The sequence below is a fragment of the Pleurodeles waltl genome, chromosome 8 (genome assembly GCF_031143425.1).
Source record: "Pleurodeles waltl isolate 20211129_DDA chromosome 8, aPleWal1.hap1.20221129, whole genome shotgun sequence".
Lineage (NCBI taxonomy): Eukaryota > Metazoa > Chordata > Amphibia > Caudata > Salamandridae > Pleurodeles > Pleurodeles waltl.
The window spans coordinates 1248228967-1248253484 of NC_090447.1; the positions used below are offsets into that span (position 1 = coordinate 1248228967).

General features: G+C 45.2%; 1 protein-coding gene across 2 annotated transcripts in view; it reads right to left on the minus strand.

Annotated features, from left to right (window-relative positions):
- The window catches only part of PDS5B (PDS5 cohesin associated factor B), an 813886-nt gene that overhangs the window by 168758 nt on the left and 620610 nt on the right, over positions 1–24518 (minus strand). For both annotated transcript variants that reach the window (XM_069205557.1, XM_069205556.1), the window contains exon 27: positions 20977–21109. In XM_069205557.1, coding sequence (XP_069061658.1) covers positions 20977–21109 — 133 coding nt within the window. The remainder of the gene's footprint in view (positions 1–20976; positions 21110–24518) is intronic.

Genomic DNA, 24518 nt, shown 5'->3' on the forward strand with positions numbered 1-24518 from the left:
TTTTCTTTATGATGTTGAAAGGAAGGTTCTTCCAAACGTAAAGCCTGGAGCTCACTGACACGTCGAAGGGAAGTGATAGTGATTAAAAAGACTACGTTCCATGAAAGGAATTGTACAGAGGAGGAGTGAAGTGGCTCAAACAGTGGAGCCATGAGCCTTGTGAGTACAATGTTAAGATTCCAAGATGGAGCTGGAGGAATTCTTGGTGGAATTATTATTTTTAGTCCTTCCATAAATGCTTTGATAACTAGAATTTTAGACAAAGAAATCAGTTGTCTATTTTGAAGATATGCAGCTATAGCGGGCAAATGTAAACGAATAGATGTGTAAGCTAAATTGGCTTTTTATAAGTGTAATAAATATTGTACAATGTCTTGTACTGTTGGTTTGAGAGGGTCAATGTTTTTTGTTTGAGAATAACAAACATATAATTTCCATTTTGCCGCATACCATTGTCTAGTTGTAGGTTTTCATGCTTGTTTAAGGATATCCAATACTTTCCTGTGGTAATTGTAAATATCCAAATTCTATGACTTCAGGAGCCATATTGCTAGGTTGAGTGATTTGAGATTAGGATGTCTTACATGGTTGACATGCCCATGTAGGGGCCACTAAAATCATGGTGAGAGAAGACTGTTTTATCTTCTGGACTAGAAATGGTAAGAGTGGGAGAAGTGTAAGCAAATATCCCTGACCAACTCATCCAGAGAGCATTGACCTTGGATTGAGGGTGTGGGTACCTGGAGGCTAGTTTTGGCATTTTTTGTTTTGATATGTTGCTAACAGATCTATTTGAGGAGTTCCCTACTTTCTGAAGTACTGTTGAAGGTCTTGTGGGTGGAGTTTCCACTTGCGTGTTTGTTGCTGCATCCTGCTTAGTAGGTCTGCTAAGTGGTTGTCTGTCCCTGGGAGATATTGTGCAACCATGTGAATGTGGTGACGAATCACCCATTTCCATATTGTTTGTGCAAGATGGGACAGTTGATGAGATTGTGCCCCCCCCCCTTAAATTAATACATGGCAGTCATGTTGTCTGTACGTATCAACACTGTCTTGTGTTGCAACTGTGGAAGGAATACCTTAATTGTCAAGATCACTGCTTGCAGTTGTAGGTAACTGATATGAAGAGACCGTCGAGTATTGTCCCATATGCCCTGAATTGTGAGGTTGAGGAGGATGAGCTCCCCAGACGGCTGGGGAGCTCATCCTCCTCAACCTCACAATTCAGGGCATATGGGACAATACTCGACGGTCTCTTCATATCAGTTACCTACAACTGTTGTGAGAGTGATCTGAGGCACAGGGTCTACAATGGGCCGCCCTTTCATAAGGTTTGTGATATGGAGGAGGAGATGATGGAGGAGGAGATATGATGGAGGAGGAGGAGATATGATGGAGGAGGAGGAGGAGATGATGGAGGAGGAGGAGCAGAAGGAGATGATGGAGGAAGAGCAGGAGGAGGAGCAGATGATGGAGGAGAGGTGAGGAGATGATGGAGGAGAGGTGAGGAGATGGAGGAGGAGGAGGAGATGATGGAGGAGGAGGAGATGATGGAGGAGATGATGGAGGAGGAGGAGATGATGATGGAGGAGGAGGAGGAGATGATGGAGGAGGAGGAGGAGATGATGGAGGAGGAGAGCAGGGGGAGATGATGGAGGAGGAGCAGGAGGAGATGATGGAGGAGGAGATGATGATGGAGGAGGAGGAGGAGATGATGATGGAGGAGGAGGAGGAGGAGGAGATGACGGAGGAGGAGGAAGAGGAGATGATGGAGGAGGAAGAGGAGGAGGAGGAGGGAGAAAAGTCTGGCGGTACAACAACAGCAGATATTCCATAAGGAATATCTAGAATGAGGCACTATGGCAATGCAAGTATCATAACAGTATTTACTGTGTATGTTTGGTTCTGTTTTATTGTAGCAATTAATGTCTGAAAAGCTTGGACTCAGGCTAGGTTGGGAAATGCTATGTCCTAATTGTGTACTGAGGCTAGCTCCCAGATAGGGTTGTATTTGGAGAGGTTGCAGATGGGAATTTATGTAGTTTATAGTGAACCCCAGAGAGTGTAGGAGACAAATTGTAGTTTGAGTGTGTTTTTGACACTGTATGAATGAATTGGCTTTAATGAGCCAATAGTCAAAATAGAGGAAAACATGGATTTGTTTTTGTCTAAGATGTGCTGCAACCACTGCGTGGCATTTTGTGAATACTCTGGGAGCAGTTGTGACTCCGAATGGTAGTACTTCGAATTGGTAATGTTTTCCTGCAACTACAAATCTTAGGTATTTGCGGTGTGCAGGATGTATGGGAATGTGAAAGTAAGTGTCCTTTAGGTCTAACGCTATCATGAAGTCACCTAGTTGGATTAACATCCTGAAGAGTGACCATCCTGAAGAGTGACCATATCAAAGTGTTCTACAGGATGTAGTTGTTTAGGGGTCTGAGATCTAATATTGGTCTGAGAGATCCGTCTTTTTTGAGGATTAGAAAATACTGGGAGTAAACTCCTGTTCCTTGGTATTGTAAGGGTACTGGTTCTATAGCCCCTTTTAGAAGAAGGGAATGTACTTCCTCTTTGACGAGAGTGAGATGATCTTGTGAGAGCCTATAAGTATGAGGGGGTATATTTGGTGGAGTGGAAATAAGTTCCAGACAATAACCATTTTGGATAATTTGAAGTACCCATTGATCTGTGGTAATGTGAGTCCACTGGGGGTAAAAGAGTTGTAATCTCCGCCCTACGGGAGTGGCGTGTGTTGGTATTGCTTTAAGTCATTGTTTAGTGATGGATCAGGAACCTCTGGATGTAGATGGTTTTCCTCTTTCCTTATTATTGTTTCCCCTATATGATCCTCTAAAGTAACCTCTGGTGTACTGAGAGGTGGGTTTAGTTTGATTTGTGGAATGTTCTGGAAATGATGATCTAAATCATTTTGTAAACCCTGCACGACGAAAAGTACCCTTGTGTGTGCTGGCTTGTATGGCTCTCATAGCTTTGGCAGTTTGATTATCTATGTTTAATTTTTCAAGTGTGGTATCCACTTGTGAGCCAAAAAAATGCTCTTTATCAAAGGGCATGTTAGAACTGCCTGCTGTACCTCCTGTTTAAACCCTGAACATCTAAGCCAGACATGGCGCCTCATGATGACACTTGTGCTAATACTGCGTGCTTCTGTATCAGCAGCATCAAGCACACATTTAATGGAGTTATTGGAAATGTTTTGTCCCTCATTTACAATTTCTATCCCTCTTTTACAATGTTCTTCTGGTAGGTATTGTAAAAGTTGCTTCATAGCATCCCAGTGAGCTCTATAATCTAGATAGCAAAGCTTGTGCATTTGCAATTCGCCAGTGATTGGCTGCTTGAGCTGCCACTCTTTTCCATACCACATCTAATTTTTTACTCTTTATCAGGAGGAGGTGTGTCTCCTGTTGATTGGCTATTAACCCTTTTGCGTGCAGTAGAGGCAACAATAGAGCCTGGAGGGATTTGTGATTTTATATTTAAAGCATCAGTGTGTAGAGCCTTGTACTTTTTATCAACCTTGGGAGTGATAACCCTTGGTCTAACAGGCTCCTTAAATACTTTTTCTGCGTGTCTCAGCATCCCTGGGAGCATTGGAAAGAACTGACTTTCCTAATGTGCTGTGCCAAGGGTGTCAAATAAAAAATCTTCCTCTATCGGATCAGTGTACATTTGTACATTGTGAAATGCTTCTGCTCTAGCTATAACCTGTTGATATGAGGTGGAATCCTCAGGTGGTGAAGGTCTAGCTGGAAAAAGATCTGGTTCATTTGGTGTAATAGGATCCGGATCATACTTATCCCATGGGTCCTGTTCATCTAATACATCCCTTATAGCTTGAGACCCACCAGGTGGTGAACTAGATGGTGTGAATCCTGAAGGAAGGTGAGATGTTGCTGGAGGGGTATGTTGTGGAGAAGTAGGTGAAGATGGAGAAGTTTGAGTACGAAAAGAAGCCTTTTCTTTGGTAGTCTTTTTTTGGAGGTGCAGAGCAATCAAGACTCTCTTGGAAAGTTAATTTCCTTTTAAAAGGTGTTCGAGGTGATATTGTAATCCGCCCTGTTCCTTAATGAATTTAAAGTTGGCGCTGTCTAGCGCCATAACCTCTAAAAGTGGTTCCACTTGTGATGTAGGGGTTGTTACAGACTGTCCAGAGTCACTGTTTTACTTACAGTTTGTGCTGATTGTAATGGTTGACTCTTGATGTCCGACTGCACATCAGAGTCCGAATCTTAAAGGGAGAAGGCCCCTTCTTGTTCCAAGTCTGCTTGGGCGTGTTCATCGCTGAAGATGCCCAGTGTATCACCTGGATGTTGAGACGCCATTTCCATCAGACGAGCCCTTCGATCTCCAACTGTCTTTTTTGATTGAGAAGAACGACACGCTTCGCAGGTCTGGTCTTTGTGGTCTGGTGAAAGACACAAATTACACACCTGATGATGGTCGGTGTGTAGAAACTTTGAATGGTATTGAGGGCAAAACAGGAATGGAGTAAGCTCCATTAGGGCTGCACTGTTCGATACCAAGTGGAAGAAGTAGGCCCGAAGTGGGTGAGAGAGGCATCTTTGTGCCTGAAAGGGGTGAAAATTTTGATTCAGAGTATGGCAATAGAGTTGAAAGCTAAATTATTAAAGAATACGCAATCGTAAACGATACCGATGATGATAGTAATACAAGAAGAATACTGTTTCAGACTGTATGGAGCTGAGAACTCTGAGCGAGAGGAACACACGTCCGAACCAGACGGTGGAGAGGAACAATCTAACAAAAGGACTCGATGCCCATACACAGTGACATGTGCGGTCCTTATTTAGGCACCGACTCAGCGTCCTTAAGTCAGTTTCTTTGCACAATTTTGCATGCCAGGAGAACAAAGCAACGAAGTACACTGACCACTTGTTTTGAAAACTATGGCCCTGAAGGAGGAAAATAGCCTAGACCCTAGAAACCTGTTTGCAGAGCAGGGAGTGTAGGAAAGAAGCACATTTCTGGCATTTTGCTTGGTGTCAGAATGTTTAGACTATAGTAACCACAGTGTCCGTGTTCTTTGCTCCTAAATGTACTTGTATGGTAACCTTTACATCTCACAATTGGCATACTGATGTACACATGTAAGTCCCTGGTATTATATGATACTTAGGTACCCATGGCACTAGTACACCAGGGGTCCCCCATGGACAGTAGCGTGTATTGTGCCACCCATTGAGGCCTATGCAAACTGCGACTACAGGCCTGACATTGCAGCCTGTGTGAAATGGTGCATGCACCTTTCACTCCAGATATAAGGTTTGTCTTATATCATGGTAACTGCACTCTGATCCTGTAAGTCACCCTAAGGTAGGCCCTTCAGCCCAAGGGCAGGGTGCATGGTTCTAAGTGTGAGGGCACCCCTGCATGTGCAGAGGTGCCCCAACAAACCCCAGACTCCATTCCCTGGGCTTTGTAAGTGCGGGGAAGCCATCTTAAGGTATCTAGTGGACACTGGTCAACACAAGTTGTCCAAGGTTTCACCAAACATAGGCAAGTTTGGTATCAAGCGTGTTGGAATCATGCAACTACACTGATTTCAGTGCTAGCTGCATGATAACATGTACTCTGCAGGTTCCCTAGGGGATCCTCCCCAAAGTCTACCTGTATGGCCTTGCATGGTCTGCATGCCAGCATGTGCTGCTGCCAACCGCAGAGACTGTTCTGCCCTCCTGTGGCGGAGCTTAACTCAGACAGGGAAAGACTGACCACCTCTTTTTTTTAGAAATAGGTGTCACTGGGCTGGGGTGGGGGGTGCCCTCCTTGCATAAACCGGTTTGCACCAGTGCAGGAACCCCCAGTTCCCTCTCTGGAACAAAATCACACAAAGGACAGGGGAATGATCACCACCCCTGGTCCAGCTCCTCTCGTAGGGAGGTGCACAGAGCTCTGCCATGTGGCCACTTGATTCTGCCATCTCAGAAATAGGATGAGCAGAGACCTCCAGGAGCATCTGACTGGTTACTCTAGATGGGTAAAGTCCCTGACCCCCTCAGATAGGTGGGTCACTGCGGTAAGTGTCCAACCGCCCTTCCTGGGTTACCTTAGGGCACCCCTGTGGGTGGGACCCTAAATTTGTCTGCAAGGCTTTAGGAACTGTCTGCAAGTCTCCTCTGCAAGTCACTTCTGCAACCTGGACACCAGAACTTCTGCTTTTCTTCACTGGAACCAGAAGCAAGACTGTAACCAACTTTGTTTCCAATTTCAACATTGACTTCTGCAACCCCATAGCTGTGCATCCTCCAGAGTCACAGGGACTCTGCTTGCACTTAGGAAAGCAAGAAGGAATCTCCCTTGGAGTGAACAAGTCACTCCCTTGCATCCACTGGCACCTCAACAACGATGACTAGCTTGTGAGTCCTGCTGTCCCACAGGACTCTCCAAGGCTCTAAAACACAGGTGGCGGTACTGTGGCTCCTCCGAGGTCTGACCTATCTTCCTTTCAGCTGGGAAGTTTGTGGTCCCTTGGAGCTGCTTGGCTGGAACCCCTGTGCATCGCGCTGGCTTCTCGTTGCCAAGACATGTTGGCCTCCTAGCTCCAAGAAGCCCGGCCTCCAGCACTCTCCATCTCTAAGAATAACATCCTCTCTGCCAGTCCTGCGACGTGGGCATCCCTCTTTGCTGTGCTACTGAGGCATCCCTGTGAGTACCTGTGCCTGCTGCCAAAGGGTCCTGCTGGGGGCTCCAACAATTCCTGCTGTCTCTTCTACTTGCTGAGGGCTGGCCCAGACCTACCTGGACCTTGCTGGTCCCCACAAATCCTGCAAACCCCGTGCTACGATTCCCTGCATTTGCCAAGGCTTGTTGGTGGCCCCACTGATCACTGACCCCTCTGCAATTTGATGACTGGCGTGGTACAACTCATGGGTGACTCCACAGCAACAATTCTTCGTCCACCGTCCTAGAGGAAAGGATCACGAGGAAGGGTGGGCATTGCCCCCATGCACCGCCTGGGCACCTCCGGGTGGTCTGGACTCTGTGCCCTCTTTCTTTAGGTCCTCTTCTTCTGGAATCCACGCCTGGGTTCCACCGAACTAGCCCACGGGTCATGACAGCAGCTGGACAACTGAGGTCCTCACTGACTTCAACAGGAGGTTCCGACACAACTTCTGTCCTATGCACCAGGTCTACCTGGTGTAGGTACTCCACTGTTCTGGGTAGCCACGGGTGGGGCCACTATCCAACCTCCCTTGTCCCAAAGGGTTTCCTCGGGTCCTCTGGGAAGGGCCCTAAAATGCAAAAACTCCAACCGTGACTTCTCCATGTTAGCCTAGGGACACTGACCCCAAACTACTACTCGACACATGGGCACTTGGGGAATCCTACCTACTTACCTTTGGGGTTTTAGTACTTCCACAGTCCTAAGGGTCCTTGGGTGGCAGTGTGGTTGGGGGTGGTTTTCGCATCCCGTTTTTTTTTTTAAGGATATGGTTTGCCCCCCTAACAGGGGCCCATGTTGCTCTATGCCTTTACTGACCTGTTGCTAAGTATATTTCAGTATGGCTATATCTCCCGGTTAAGAGATATACCAAAGTTAGTGCTAGAGTGTGTGTTACAATAAATATATAGTTTTTCCAACAATGGTGTCGTTCTTTCCTGTGTGTACATCACTGACTGATTTGTGTGGTATTTGCAGACGCTTTACACCCTCCTGGATAAGCCTTCTCCCCACAGCTACTTTTAGGGGAGTTCTGGTTATCTAGAGCCACCTACGCTATCACTAAGGGTTTTCTGGACTCAGTACAGGGTTCCATCACCTATAGGTGTTCACCATATACTGAGCCAGCCTTCTACACTATTGTCACTAATTTATTATATATTACTGCAATGGCTTCAAATAACATGCCTTCTCCTACCACATTTTTACTAGACAAAGGTGAGCCACTGATACTGTGGAAAAGGTGAAGAAGCTTTTTTTGACTCATTTAATAGCCATTGTGTGTGTGTGCGCGGGGGAGGGGGAGGTGGGGGCAGGGGTTGAGGAGGGAGGATTTTGTTGCTAGAAAGCAAGCAGTACTATTACACAACTTAAGGGTGGAAGGGTGGAATGCTTATGAGAGCCTTCACGTTATTCCACAGAGACACACTGATGGAGAACCAAATGATGCCTATGAAATGTCTACACTGATATTATAAAAACATTTTGAAACAAGAATTAACGTGGTGTTAGAACGATACAAGGAAAAAATGAAAGTGCAGGAAACTATGTGGCCTGTTTGCAAACACTGGCACGCACTTGTGAATTTGATCTCTTGACAGCATTGTTTTTAGGGATAAGCTAATAATGTCAGGGATCAAGATAAACTGTTAGCGAGAAACCCTGATGTCATGGAAGCTATTGCTGTTGTGGAATGTGTAGAAAGCCATAACACTTGGGTGCGTGAAATGCAAATCACACCTACTGCACAGGGTGACTCCAACAATGGAGGTGTGAATGAGGTTGTTAGGGAGGTGGACAAGAACAAGACAAGAAGGAAACTGAGTATGAAGAAGGAGACAAAGTATGGTAAAATGAAATGTTTTCACTGTGGTAATCGGAGGCATGCTGCAAATTGTATTAAGTACTTTACAAGGAACTCTCTGTGCAGAAGATGTGGGAAAATGGTAGTTAAGCCCATGTCTGCAAGGGAGAGAAAAAACAAACTGCTGATGCAGTGGGTGAGAATTTAAATAAGATGATCTTAACTATTAAGCCGAGTCCAAGTGAAGTGGGTCCCCTAGTAATGCCGAAAGCCATGTTAGACTTGACAATAAGGAAATTGTACTTTTAGTTGGTTTAGCTTTGCCGTACACCATGGTGGGTAAAGGAACATTGAAGAAGGAATTTAGGGACATCCCACTGCTTGCACGTGACATAAATCCAGTGACCTATGGAGGGTCCAAATTAGATGTTAGAAATGTACCCAAACTTATGACAGAACCTCTGCAGAATGAAATCAGCAGGTAGATGAAGGGTGAAATTACTAAAGAAACAGAATCCTCACAGTGGTTTGCTCCCATAGTGTTGGCACCAAACGTTGACAGCAAACAGATCAGGATGTTTGTTGACCTCTGGTTTCAACAGACATATTTGGGTGGATTGCCAGCCTCTTCCCAACATCTCTAAAGCCCTACCCAAGCTTGGTGATGCTAAGATGTTCAGTGCTGTGGATCTCTCATCTGCATATCATCAGGTCAAACTACATGATGAGCCCTAGCATCTGACATCTTTTGTTACGCTGTTGGTGGCTTACTGACTCCTTAGAAGGCCCTTTGGATTGGCATCCACTGCAGCATGCTTTTAAAGGATTATGAGAACATTTTTGGAAGAAATATCAATACTCATTTTCCAAGATGACATCCTGACTTATGGAAAGAATTTAGAAGAACATGATTGTGTGCTTATGCAAGTATTGGAATAACTGGTGATGGCTGGACCGAACCTCAAAAAAGAAAAGTGCAAATTCCGAGTTGGTGTTTTCTATTTGAGTCACTCCCAATCAAGCCCAAACTGGAATTAGTTGACTCTATCCCTAAAGCGCAAGCAGCACGATAAAGATCAAGTGAGATCATTCCTTGGGTTGGCAGAGTTTTACTCCAAGTTTATTTTAAAATGTTCTATTGTGGTCAAGCCAATTCTAATGTTGGAGAAATCCAATAAATGTATGTGGTCTGATGAGTGTAAGGGTGCTTTTGAAGATATCAAAAATTGCACTGGGAAAATGCCTACGTCAGGGCATTTTGATGTATGCAAAAAGACAATCTTGACCACAGATGCCAGCCTCGAGGGTTTGGGAGCAGTACTTTCACAGGTTGATGGAGGTAAGCAACAAGTAGAAGCATTTGCATCAAATGATGCAGTGAGAGATACTCTGTCAGAGATGGAGGCACTGGCTTGCACATAAGAACTCAGGCATTTTAAATGTTATCTATGGCGAATTGCATTTGTGGATAAATCTGATCACATGCCACTAATTCATGTATTCTCTATTAGAAAGGACGATGAGCTGACATCAAGATCAAGAAGTAGATTAAAGGGTTGAGTGATTCCAGGTGGCATACACAACAGGCTTCAAAAACAAAGTGGTAAACTGCTTATCCAGATTGCCATTGGACAGTGAAGTGATGTCTATTACTGACCGAGAAGGGGCAAGTGTATTCTCCACAAGCTAACAATCTTCTAGAGCGAATGAACCACACAGTGAAATCTTAGGCAGAAGGCTGTGGAAACTGAATGAGTTATGATGAGTTCATCTCAACACTCGCAGTCAGGTTACGTTTAAGTCACCTTTCTTTTGGATGAGAGGGAGAGTATGAAATATAAAGTTGAATTCAGAATGGATGCGTGGTGGGGTTCATGACCTGAGAAAAGGGTGAAGTAAACTTGGATGAACTCAAAAATAAAAGCAAGTTGTTGAGAAATGAGTACCAAAACAAATACAATAGGAGATATAACAAAAACAATTGTACCAGAGTTAGGCTATAGATTGTGGGTGAGAACATGGGTGAGGAGGTCTGGCTTTTTAAGGAAGGGTGAGTCTAATTACATGAGCCCATTGAAGATCAAGACATTCATGAGAAACGTGGTCAGGTTGGACAATGGTGATATGTGGATCATGTCAAGGTTGGCAAAATGGAATGAAACTGGGGATAATGTTATCAATGATGAGTCTAATTTTGAGTACTACTCTGGAACTAGTGCAAGTCATGAGCATCACGACTTGCATGGTAATCACCGGGGTGACGGGGATTCTAAGTTGGGCCTCAGACGTACCACAAGGTAATCTACCAGACCCCCTTGGTGGAAAAAATATGTTGTGTCTTGGGATTTCTCTCTCTCTTAGGAACAGGGTGCAAGATCAACAATGAGCAACGTGTGGGCAGTTGGTCTTGTTCCCAATTTCCGTTGGTATGGTGATGAAAATATATGGTATATACTTATTGGTGTTCTTTTAGTTATCTTAATTACAATGATTTTCTTCATTCCAGTTTCTTTATTGTAATTTTCTTTTTTTGTTGTTCAAGGAAAGGATATATGCTATGTTATACTAGAAATGTGTACATCATCTGTTCCAGCAGTGGTGACATATTTAACAGTCTGTGTGAGAACCTGTCAGCCTGGGATGCTCTGTGGATTCCAGGACAACAGTTAAGCAGGGAGTTGGCTAGATGTTTTTCTTGGTCGCTTTTGATTATATCTAATAAACTTCAATAAACTGTTACCTGATATCTTCACGTCTTCTTTATTGGACATCTTAACAGTATACCGCTACGTTATCAGCCATAATTGTTATCCGCTGAGAGATTAAAAGTTCACATGAATAGAATGTGAATGTACTACAACTTTGCCATTAAATATGAATGTGGCGACTGCCACAGACTTTCAGTTTGTACGAAGTGGACTAAATATTTCCATGTCCATTATTTCCATATCCCCATTATATCATTCCTCTTTTTTGTTATCTTCAGTGCAACATTAACCATCATAACTTAAACTCTTATTTTAAGAAGAGTTTTGCATCCCAACGGACTAGAAGTGGAATTAGAATAATAAATGTCAGGTGGTATGAGATTCAAAGTGAGGATTCACATCATCCCAAAATGAACCACAGTTTCCGAAAAAGGATAAAATGTTTAATGAATCCTAATCCCAAGCATCATTTGATAAGAAAAAAAATAATCAACTGGTTGAAAAATCTAAAAACCTCTGATCTCTAATAAGTTAGACCATCAAAATTCAAACCTGTTGAGTGCTCTAGAGCTTCATTGTGGAACCAAAGAGATTGCTACTAATGTGAGAAACTGTGAGCTCTTCCCACTGTGCCTGCCATCTGAACTTAGTTCTCTAAGCTGCCATTTTACAACTTAATTGTTAATTTCCTGTGCATGTTATTCCATATTCATTTTGTTACATCTTCTTCATCTGACATTAACTGGGTACATTACCTCTATCTTACATTAAATATAATCTGGACTTCAGCTAATCATTTACATACCTTATGTTTCACCATAAGTATCAAAACATTACACTTGGATCGTATTCACATAGGAGTGTCCATAAAGTCTTCCTAACAGTCAGAATGACCCACAAATCTTGACCTCTAACTCAACAAGAAATTGACCACTAGCACAGGGCAGCAAAGCACTCCTTCAAATCAACGCTATCTACATTGACAAACAAGACAAACATCACTTGCATTTAACAATAGTACTCAGCTTCTAGCTATAATCCACAAGTAGTGCATACAACCTCACCACTAAGTAGGTTGACTTGGAAATATTAGTTCAATTCAGTGTTTAATAAAACAAGAGAGTGCAAGTGTAAAGAAATGGCTCCCTGTTGCAGTTACCCCCCACTTTTTGCCTGATACTGATGCTGACTTGACTGAGAAGTGTGCTGGGACCCTGCTAACCAGGCCCCAGCACCAGTGTTCTTTCACCTAAAATGTACCATTGTTTCCACAATTGGCACAACCCTGGCACCTAGGTAAGTCCCTTGTAACTGGTACCCCTGGTACCAAGGGCCCTGATGCCAGGGAAGGTCTCTAAGGGCTGCAGCATGTCTTATGTCACCCTAGGGACCCCTCACTCAGCACAGACATACTGCTTGCCAGCTTGGGTGTGCTGATGGGGAGAAAATGACTAAGTCGACATGGCACTCCCCTCAGGGTGCCATGCCAACCTCCCACTGCCTGTGGCATAAGTAAGTCACCCCTCTAGTAGGCCTTACAGCCCTAAGGCAGGGTGCACTATACCACAGGTGAGGGCATATGTGCATGAGCACTATGCCCCTACAGTGTCTAAGCAAAACCTTAGACATTGTAAGTGCAGGGTAGACATAAGAGTATATGGGCTGGGAGTCTGTCAAAAACTAACTCCACAGCTCCATAATGGCTACACTGAATACTGGGAAGTTTAGTATCAAACTTCTCAGAATAATAAACCCACACTGATGCCAGTGTTGGATTTATTAAAAAATGCACACAGAGGGTATCTTGGAGATACCCCCTGTATTTTACCCAATTGTTCAGTGCAGGACTGACTGGTCTGTGCCAGCCTGCTGCTGAGAGACGAGTGTCTGACCTCATGCGGTGAGAGCCTTTGTGCTCTCTGAGGACAGAAACAAAGCCTGCTCTGGGTGGAGGTGCTTCACACCTCCCCCCTGCAGGAACTGTAACACCTAGCAGTGAGCTTCAAAGGCTCAAGCTTCGTGTTACAATGCCCCAGGGCACTCCAGCTAGTGGAGATGCCCGCCTCCTGGACCCAGCCCCCACTTTTGGCGGCAAGTCCAGGAGAAATAATGAGAATAACAAGGAGGAGTCACTGGCCAGTCGGGACAGCCCCTAAGGTGTCCTGAGCTGAGGTGACTCTAACTTTTAGAAATCCTCCATCTTGCAGATGGAGGATTCCCCCAATAGGATTAGGGATGTGACCCCCTCCCCTTGGGAGGAGGCACAAAGAGGGTGTACCCACCCTCAGGGCTAGTAGCCATTGGCTACTAACCCCCCAGACCTAAACACGCCCTTAAATTTAGTATTTAAGGGCTTCCCTGAACCTAAAGATTTAGATTCCTGCAACAACAAGAAGAAGGACTGCCTAGCTGAAAACCCCTGCAGAGGAAGACCAGAAGACAACAACTGCCTTGGCTCCAGAAACTCACCGGCCTGTCTCCTGCCTTCCAAAGAACTCTGCTCCAGCGACGCCTTCCAAAGGGACCAGCGACCTCTGAATCCTCTGAGGACTGCCCTGCTTCGACGACGACAAGAAACTCCCGAGGACAGCGGACCTGCTCCAAAAAGACTGCAACTTTGTTTCAAGAAGCAGCTTTAAAGAACCCTGCAACTCCCCGCAAGAAGCGTGAGACTTGCAACACTGCACCCGGCGACCCCGACTCGGCTGGTGGAGAACCAACACCTCAGGGAGAACCCCCGGACTACTCTACGACTGTGAGTACCACAACCTGTCCCCCCTGAGCCCCCACAGCGCCGCCTGCAGAGGGAATCCCGAGGCTTCCCCTGACCGCGACTCTCTGAAACCTAAGTCCCGACACCTGGAAAAGACCCTGCACCCGCAGCCCCCAGGACCTGAAGGACCGGACTTTCACTGCAGAAGTGACCCCCAGGAGTCCCTCTCCCTTGCCCAAGTGGAGGTTTCCCCGAGGAAGCCCCCCCTTGCCTGCCTGCAGCGCTGAAGAGATCCCTTGATCTCTCATTGACTTACATTGCGAACCCGACGCTTGTTCTAACACTGCACCCGGCCGCCCCCGCGCCGCTGAGGGTGAAATTTCTGTGTGGGCTTGTGTCCCCCCCGGTGCCCTACAAAACCCCCCTGGTCTGCCCTCCGAAGACGCGGGTACTTACCTGCAAGCAGACCGGAACCGGGGCACCCCCTTCTCTCCATTCTAGCCTATGCGTTTTGGGCACCACTTTGAACTCTGCACCTGACCGGCCCTGAGCTGCTGGTGTGGTAACTTTGGGGTTGCTCTGAACCCCCAACGGTGGGCTACCTTGGACCAAGAACTGAACCCTGTAAGTGTCTTACTTACCTGGTAAAACTAACAAAAACTTACCTCCCCCAGGAACTGTGAAAATTGCACTGTGTCCACTTTTAAAGTAGCTATTTGTGAATAACTTGAAAAGTATACATGCAATTGAAATGATTCAAAGTTCCTAATGTACTTACCTGCAATACCTTTCAAACAAGATATTACATGTTAAATTTGAACCTGTGGTTCTTAAAATAAACTAAGAAAAGATATTTTTCTATAACAAAACCTATTGGCTGGATTTGTCTCCGAGTGTGTGTACCTCATTTATTGCCTATGTGTATGTACAACAAATGCTTAACACTACTCCTTGGATAAGCCTACTGCTCGACCACACTACCACAAAATAGAGCATTAGTATTATCTCTTTTTACCACTATTTTACCTCTAAGGGGAACCCTTGGACTCTGTGCATGCTATTCCTTACTTTGAAATAGCACATACAGAGCCAACTTCCTACATTGGTGGATCAGCGGTGGGGTACAAGACTTTGCATTTGCTGGACTACTCAGCCAATACCTGATCACACGACAAATTCCAAAATTGTCATTAGAAATTGATTTTTGCAATTTGAAAAGTTTTCTAAATTCTTAAAAGTCCTGCTAGGGCCTTGTGTTAGTCCCTGTTAGCATTTTCTTTTAGAGTTTAAAAGTTTGTTAAAAGTTTTAATTAGATTCTAGAACCAGTTTAGTTTCTTAAAAAGTATTCCAACTTTTAGAAGCATAATGTCTAGTACAGATGTGAATGTGGTGGAACTCGACACCACACCTTACCTCCATCTTAAGATGAGGGAGCTAAGGTCACTCTGTAAAATAAAGAAAATAACAATGGGCCCCAGACCTTCCAAACTACAGCTCCAGGAGCTGTTGGCAGAGTTTGCAAAGGCCAACCCCTCTGAGGATGGCAACACAGAGGATGAAGATAGTGACTTGGAGGGTGATTCCCCCCCCACCAGTCCTATCTAGGGAGAACAGGGCTTCTCAAGCCCTGACTCCAAAAATAATAGTCAGAGATGCTGGTTCCCTCACAGGAGAGACCAACACCTCTGAAATCACTGAGGATAACTCCAGTGAAGAGGACATCCAGTTAGCCAGGATGGCCAAAAGATTGGCTTTGGAAAGACAGATCCTAGCCATAGAAAGGGAAAGACAAGAGATGGGCCTAGGACCCATCAATGGTGGCAGCAACATAAATAGGGTCAGAGATTCTCCTGACATGTTGAAAATCCCTAAAGGGATTGTAACTAAATATGAAGATGGTGATGACATCACCAAATGGTTCACAGCTTTTGAGAGGGCTTGTGAAACCAGAAAAGTGAACAAATCTCACTGGGGTGCTCTCCTTTGGGAAATGTTCACAGGAAAGTGTAGGGATGGACTCCTCACACTCTCTAAAAAAGATGCAGAATCTTATGACCTCATGAAGGGTACCCTGATTGAGGGCTTTGGATTCTCCACTGAGGAGTATAGAATTAGATTCAGGGGGGCTCAAAAATCCTCGAGCCAGACCTGGGTTGATTATGTTGACTACTCAGTGAAAACACTGGATGGTTGGGTAACTGGAAATGAAGTGTATGACTATGTTGGGCTTTATAATTTGTTTATGAAAGAACACATTTTAAGTAACTGCTTCAATGAAAAGTTGCATCAGTATCTGGTAGACCTAGGTCCAATTTCTCCCCAAGAATTGGGAAAGAAGGCAGACCACTGGGTCAAGACTAGGGTAACCAAAACTTCCACTGGGGGTGACCAAAAGAAAGGGGTTACAAAGCCTCCCCAGGAGAAAGTGGGTGACACTAGAAACAAAGAAAAAGAGTCCCCTGTAGGCCCCCAAAAACCAGACCAGGTGGGTGGGCCCAGAGACACAACCCAAAACAAAGGTGGGTACCAGGGTAAGAGCTGGGATGCCACTAAGGCATGGTGCCATAACTGTAAACAGACAGGGCACCACACCAAGGACACTTCTTGTCCCAAAAACAAACCCCCTAGCAAAATCCCAGGGGTGACCAGTGTAGCCATTGGGGATGACTCCTCAGATGAGGAGGTCTTCATAGCCTTCAACTGGAAAAAGGGCCCAACAGGTGAGTTGGAGATTCCAGAGGGAAGTAGACACTTCCACCACCTACTGGTGAATGGAATCCCAGCCACTGCCCTGAGAGACACTTGTGCCAGTCACACTATTGTGCATGACAGGCTGGTGTTCTCAAACCAGTACATCCCAGGTGAGATGGCCAGAGTAAGAGTTAGCCCAGACAGGGTCACTGATAGGCCTGTGGCTTTTGTGCCCATAGAAGTGGGTGGGACTTTTAGCTGGAGAAGGGTGGTAGTCAGTACAGACCTCCCCCTTGATTGTCTCCTTGGAAATGACTACCCAGAGGTTAGTCAGAGCCCAAGAGAGGAACTGGTCCAGTGCCAGTCCTCTCCCAAGGATTCTGGAGTGCCTGCCTCTGCAGTAAATGCAAGTAGGCCCCAGAAGAAAAAGAAAAGGAAACAGAGTAGGAAAGGTGGACAACCTTTAGCCAAGGTTCCAGCAAGCCAAGGAGATTCTGCTCCAGTAGGGGAGAACTCCAAAAGTGGCTATGATAAAGTCCAACCTGACCCACAAGAAGTCCTGGCTAGTCAGGCAACTGTTAAGCCTGAGTGGGTGGCTCCTCAGCTAACAGAAGAAAGAGTGGAAGAAGGGTGTTTACTACAAGATGTGGTAACCCCCCACTCTAATACAGCAGACAGGCACCCTGAACCCAAAGAAGCCTGTAACTTAGCCCCTTCCCTTGTAGGTGAAGAGCTAAAGGTGTGGTTCTGGGCACTGACAGCTGTCAGTGGCCTCTGCTGGGTGTTAGCCTTTATGGCTGCACTATCCTTGGCATGGTGGTCTGACCCCATGCCAAATAGCAAGTTAGGCCCCCTGACCCTGTTGGTCATGGTGGGGTTACTCCAGCTCTGGGTAACCTCTTTGGGTAAGCTAGGGGTGACCCTGGCTAAGATAAGATTAGCAGAGGTGGATACCTCTAACCCCAAAATAGAGAGAATGGGTGAAGACATAAAAAGCACAGACAAGAGGCAGTTCAGACTAGGTCCTATCACTGTGGAAGTGGGTCAGTTCCCCAGAGGGAATGACCTGAACAGGAGGATGTAAGGCAGAGTAGGCCCTGCAACAAACCAGCCTATTTCCTCTACTCTTCCTCGCCTGACAGACTAGGAAGACTCTCCCAGCTTTGGCTGAGTCTCCTGGCCTGTGGGCTGGGGGGGGCTTGTGTAAAGAAATGGCTCCCTGTTGCAGTTACCCCCCACTTTTTGCCTGATACTGATGCTGACTTGACTGAGAAGTGTGCTGGGACCCTGCTAACCAGGCCCCAGCACCAGTGTTCTTTCACCTAAAATGTACCATTGTTTCCACAATTGGCACAACCCTGGCACCTAGGTAAGTCCCTTGTAACTGGTACCCCTGGTACCAAGGGCCCTGATGCCAGGGAAGGTCTCTAAGGGCTGCAGCATGTCTTATGCCACCCTAGGGACCCCTCACTCAGCACAGACATACTGCTTGCCAGCTTGTGTGTGCTGATGGGGAGAAAATGACTAAGTCGACATGGCACTCCCCTCAGGGTGCCATGCCAACCTCCCACTGCCTGTGGCATAAGTAAGTCACCCCTCTAGTAGGCCTTACAGCCCTAAGGCAGGGTGCACTATACCACAGGTGAGGGCATATGTGCATGAGCACTATGCCCCTACAGTGTCTAAGCAAAACCTTAGACATTGTAAGTGCAGGGTAGACATAAGAGTATATGGGCTGGGAGTCTGTCAAAAACTAACTCCACAGCTCCATAATGGCTACACTGAATACTGGGAAGTTTAGTATCAAACTTCTCAGAATAATAAACCCACACTGATGCCAGTGTTGGATTTATTAAAAAATGCACACAGAGGGTATCTTGGAGATACCCCCTGTATTTTACCCAATTGTTCAGTGCAGGACTGACTGGTCTGTGCCAGCCTGCTGCTGAGAGACGAGTGTCTGACCTCATGCGGTGAGAGCCTTTGTGCTCTCTGAGGACAGAAACAAAGCCTGCTCTGGGTGGAGGTGCTTCACACCTCCCCCCTGCAGGAACTGTAACACCTAGCAGTGAGCTTCAAAGGCTCAAGCTTCGTGTTACAATGCCCCAGGGCACTCCAGCTAGTGGAGATGCCCGCCTCCTGGACCCAGCCCCCACTTTTGGCGGCAAGTCCAGGAGAAATAATGAGAATAACAAGGAGGAGTCACTGGCCAGTCGGGACAGCCCCTAAGGTGTCCTGAGCTGAGGTGACTCTAACTTTTAGAAATCCTCCATCTTGCAGATGGAGGATTCCCCCAATAGGATTAGGGATGTGACCCCCTCCCCTTGGGAGGAGGCACAAAGAGGGTGTACCCACCCTCAGGGCTAGTAGCCATTGGCTACTAACCCCCCAGACCTAAACACGCCCTTAAATTTAGTATTTAAGGGCTTCCCTGAACCTAAAGATTTAGATTCCTGCAACAACAAGAAGAAGGACTGCCTAGCTGAAAACCCCTGCAGAGGAAGACCAGAAGACAACAACTGCCTTGGCTCCAGAAACTCACCGGCCTGTCTCCTGCCTTCCAAAGAACTCTGCTCCAGCGACGCCTTCCAAAGGGACCAGCGACCTCTGAATCCTCTGAGGACTGCCCTGCTTCGACGACGACAAGAAACTCCCGAGGACAGCGGACCTGCTCCAAAAAGACTGCAACTTTGTTTCAAGAAGCAGCTTTAAAGAACCCTGCAACTCCCCGCAAGAAGCGTGAGACTTGCAACACTGCACCCGGCGACCCCGACTCGGCTGGTGGAGAACCAACACCTCAGGGAGAACCCCCGGACTACTCTACGACTGTGAGTACCACAACCTGTCCCCCCTGAGCCCCCACAGCGCCGCCTGCAGAGGGAATCCCGAGGCTTCCCCTGACCGCGACTCTCTGAAACCTAAGTCCCGACACCTGGAAAAGACCCTGCACCCGCAGCCCCCAGGACCTGAAGGACCGGACTTTCACTGCAGAAGTGACCCCCAGGAGTCCCTCTCCCTTGCCCAAGTGGAGGTTTCCCCGAGGAAGCCCCCCCTTGCCTGCCTGCAGCGCTGAAGAGATCCCTTGATCTCTCATTGACTTACATTGCGAACCCGACGCTTGTTCTAACACTGCACCCGGCCGCCCCCGCGCCGCTGAGGGTGAAATTTCTGTGTGGGCTTGTGTCCCCCCCCCGGTGCCCTACAAAACCCCCCTGGTCTGCCCTCCGAAGACGCGGGTACTTACCTGCAAGCAGACCGGAACCGGGGCACCCCCTTCTCTCCATTCTAGCCTATGCGTTTTGGGCACCACTTTGAACTCTGCACCTGACCGGCCCTGAGCTGCTGGTGTGGTAACTTTGGGGTTGCTCTGAACCCCCAACGGTGGGCTACCTTGGACCAAGAACTGAACCCTGTAAGTGTCTTACTTACCTGGTAAAACTAACAAAAACTTACCTCCCCCAGGAACTGTGAAAATTGCACTAAGTGTCCACTTTTAAAGTAGCTATTTGTGAATAACTTGAAAAGTATACATGTAATTGAAATGATTCAAAGTTCCTAATGTACTTACCTGCAATACCTTTCAAACAAGATATTACATGTTAAATTTGAACCTGTGGTTCTTAAAATAAACTAAGAAAAGATATTTTTCTATAACAAAACCTATTGGCTGGATTTGTCTCCGAGTGTGTGTACCTCATTTATTGCCTATGTGTATGTACAACAAATGCTTAACACTACTCCTTGGATAAGCCTACTGCTCGACCACACTACCACAAAATAGAGCATTAGTATTATCTCTTTTTACCACTATTTTACCTCTAAGGGGAACCCTTGGACACTGTGCATGCTATTCCTTACTTTGAAATAGCACATACAGAGCCAACTTCCTACAGCAAGGATATGACTGCTCTTTCACTTACTAAGTTAACATGAAGGCCAGCCACTAATATCACAGGGAAGGGATTCAACTAGAATAAAGGCCGCATTTAGAGCTCAGATGGGACAAAAACACTCCGATTTCAGGAGGAAACTCTAGACACAGACAGGAATCCACTGTCTAAATTTCTTCTAGCATAGAGCTATCATGTAGAGGACTTTTAGCCAGCTTCTACTCTTTAAACCTAGTTCAGGCTAAGGTGAAAGGTAGTGCATTTCTCTATGAGGATAGGAAAAACTGATTGACCTTTGCCTGAAATGGTTAAGACTGGTCAAAAAGTGGTGTGTGAGGAATGACTACCTTCCAATGGGGAGAGACTAATCACTGGGTGATGTAATGCAAAACATATACCTAGGAGCAAAACATTTAATGTTAGCACAACTCAAAACATTAATCCTGAAGATAATACTTACTTCGTTCATTTTTGGGTCATCTGGTGCTTGAGCATCTTTTGTTTGTTTAATATTTTCCACCATTTTTCTAACAAAGGCATGGCTATTGTTTTCATTTTTAGCCATTAAGATTTCCAATATGAACCACAGACACCTGAAAAACAAATGAACTCCTTGGTTGCAATATGATATAGTATATAAAATACTCTCAACCACTTATTATAATACAATCAATTGTCCAAACATTTACTTTCACAATGCAAAGACCTTTATGCATGTGACACAGCATCTGTGCTAATTGTTTTTAAGCATCTATCCATATGATCTGGTCTATCACAACCAGGAGTCTGCAGGAACAGCTCCAAAACTACACAGAGCATGTGTGACAAGGCAACACCTGTCCCTATATAGCTTGCATCCCTCATGCTTGTATGCTTCATGTGTCACTTTATTTTAATTACCAGTCGCACAAATGTGAGTCAGATGTGGTCAGTGAGTACAGTGGCTCATATTCTTAAGCCCAGCATTGTCTATTAACAATCTGTGAAGTATTAAAAATCCAGTACGATAATCAGGACACCATAGACCAAAATGGAGTAAAAATAAGATTATGTGTAGCATCTACACAAGCGGAACTGTGTGCCCTAAAACTGGCTAATTAGTAGTCCTTAAAATAGGTCAAAGGTGGGACAAGACCCAAGGGAAAAACTCATGTTAAGGCCTCTAGAAGATAAGTAAACCTTCAGCACCTTGGGAGTGTTGCCAGAATACATCTGCAATCTAGTGTTTTCTGTCTTTCATGTCTTCATCTCCCATCTGATAATCTCCTGAGTTCTGATTTGGTAATTTGCCTGATGTACATAGGTTTTCGGCTAGCCAGAAACTTGGGTCATTGTTCCTGAGGGCCTTGCAGGTGATGCAGGCCTGAAGAGGAAGTTTTGTGCTGATGTGGTCAAATTTATTAAGACCTCGATGAAAGTGCCAGAGTGTGTAGGGTGCTGTTGCCTGATGCTAGAGTAGTAACCATGTAGTCCACTGAACAATGTTGCACCCATCAAAGTGTTAAAGGATGAGATCTTGCACTTTCATGAAATCAGATTCTATAAGGATGGGTTTCATTTTTTTTTTCCTGAGAGGGAGAGTTTTTACCAAGAAGTTTTGTTTTTTCTGGTGATCTGTTCTGTGAAAACTGTGTTGAGGGTGACTCCAAACAATTCTGCATCCATTAGAACAACTGAGTTGTAAAGCCATCTAAGTTTATGTTGGATAGCCAAGACCTGTTGGGAATCAGAAGGAAGTCAGTTTGCTGCATTAAGAGTTAGATAGATACTCAACATCCAGTTCTGGATTAACTCAAGGAAGGTTTTAAGTCAATGAATGCTGTTGGATGAACAGATGTTTAGGTTAAGTTGAGTGTCGCTGGCATATTGATATATTTTTTAAACTGTCTGTAAGGATCTGAAAAGGTTCCATTTATAAATGAAAAATGAGGTGAGAAAGGATGGATCTTTGGGGAACTCAGCAGGAGACAAATTGGGTCTAGCATCATACAGTTCTTATCTGTACAAACTATTGCTGGGTGCCAAGGCAGGAGCTGATCCATTGCAGGACTGTCTCAGAAAATACCAACCATGTTTTAAAGGTGAAAATTAGTGCCTGATGGTCAACTGCTTTGGAGATGTTGAGCAGAAATATGAAGCAAGGGGTTATTTCTGTCATTGGTTTGGAGGGTGTCTGACTACTTGAAAAGATAATTCTGTGCTTCAGCGTGGTTTAAACCAAACTTGTCCCATAGAAGTTTTTTTCTTGATGACCTGCTCTTTTCATATATGGTGGAGACTGCTTTCACTACGATTATTCTTAAGAAGGATACTTGGATGATGGGACAAAAGGATTATGTTACTTACCCTGTAAGCATTCATTCATAGTGTGTGATGTAGATTCACATGCTATGCACACTTCTGCCTGGACTTTACAAGTGTTTTTTTCTCTCAAGGAAGTCTTTCATTGTCATCATCATGCATCTTGTCTCCTCCGCCTCGAGGTAATGCACATGATCAACGGCTACTTTGCTCAATTTTATTTTCCCTAGCCATGCGGGGAGTGAGGATATAGTCTGTTAGGTCATTGTTTGCTGATGAACAATGCTTTAATGTTGTGTAAATCTGAAACCATCTTGTACCAGCCGAGGAGACGGAAGGTGCATGTGAATTTGCAGTACTACATGCAACAAATATATGCTTATATGACCATAATCTATGCTTAGTATGTGTTGGCTGCAGATACACATGATATGCATAGACTGCAAAGCAGTACTCCTCTTGCGGTGGCTTTAGATATTAGATGGTGTAGCTGCTTGAAATAATGTTAGTAGAACTCTTTGTCCCACCAGAGATGGTTGTCTGGTGTGTTCATTAACATTGTATTGTTTGGTGAATGTGTGTGAAGTTGTACACGTAAGCACTTTACAAATGTCTGCTAGCTGGATATTTCCTAAGAAGGCTAGTGATGCTCCCTTTTTTTCTTGCGGTGGGAACCCTTGGTGCTGTCGGCAGGACTCTTTTTGCTTTTATTTAGCAAATTTGTTTGCATCTAACAATCCATCTCGTGATTCCTGCTTTTGGGATGGCATTACCATTCCTTGGGTTTGAAAAAGCTACAAATAGTTGCGTTTTTCGATAGGTCTTTGTTCTTTGTACACAGTACATGAGGGTCGAGTGTCTGTAGTGCCCTTTCTACCAATGTCTCTGGTTTCAGGAAGAAAACCAGTATATTTAATGACTGATTTAAGTGAAGAAGTGAGATTACCTTTGGTAGAAACCTTGGGTTGGTATGTAGTCTCCTTTCGTCTAGGAAAATCCGGGTGTAAGGCTCCTCCATAGTTAGTGCATGAATTTCACTAACTCATCTTAGCAATGTAATTGCGACAAAGACAGCCACTTTCCATGATACAATTGCGAAGTGGGCATATGTACAGACATTAGTCGTGTAACACTATGTTTAGGTTCCATGAAAGTACAGATGGTGTATGTGGTGTAATTACTCTTTTTAATCCCTCTATGAAAGAGTATTTGAAAAGAGATTGATGGTTTCAAGATATGCTACAATCGTTGCTAGATGCATTGTTAATGAAGTATAGGCTAGATGTGATTTTTGAAGCTGTAATAAGTAACATACTAGTTGTTGTTCTGATGGAGTGCAAGGGTCTATATTGTGTGCAGAACAATACTGTACACATCTTTTCCATTTTGCCACATAACACACTCTTGTGGCTCGCCGTCTGGCTTCCTTTAGAATGTCCATGCATTTTGGTGGTAATTGCAAGTACCCAAACTCTATGATCGCAGGAGCCAAATTGCAAGATTGAGTTGTTGTGCATTTCAGTGCCTGACTCTGCCCTTGGCCTGTGTGAGAAGATCTGGGATGTTGGGGAGCTTCTTGTGATGTACTAGGGCCAGCCGTAAAAGTGTTGCGTACAATGCTGTTGTGTCCATGTTGGAGCTATGAAGATCATCTTGAGTGAGGTCTGTCTGAGTTTTCTGCCCAGATATGGAATGAGTGGG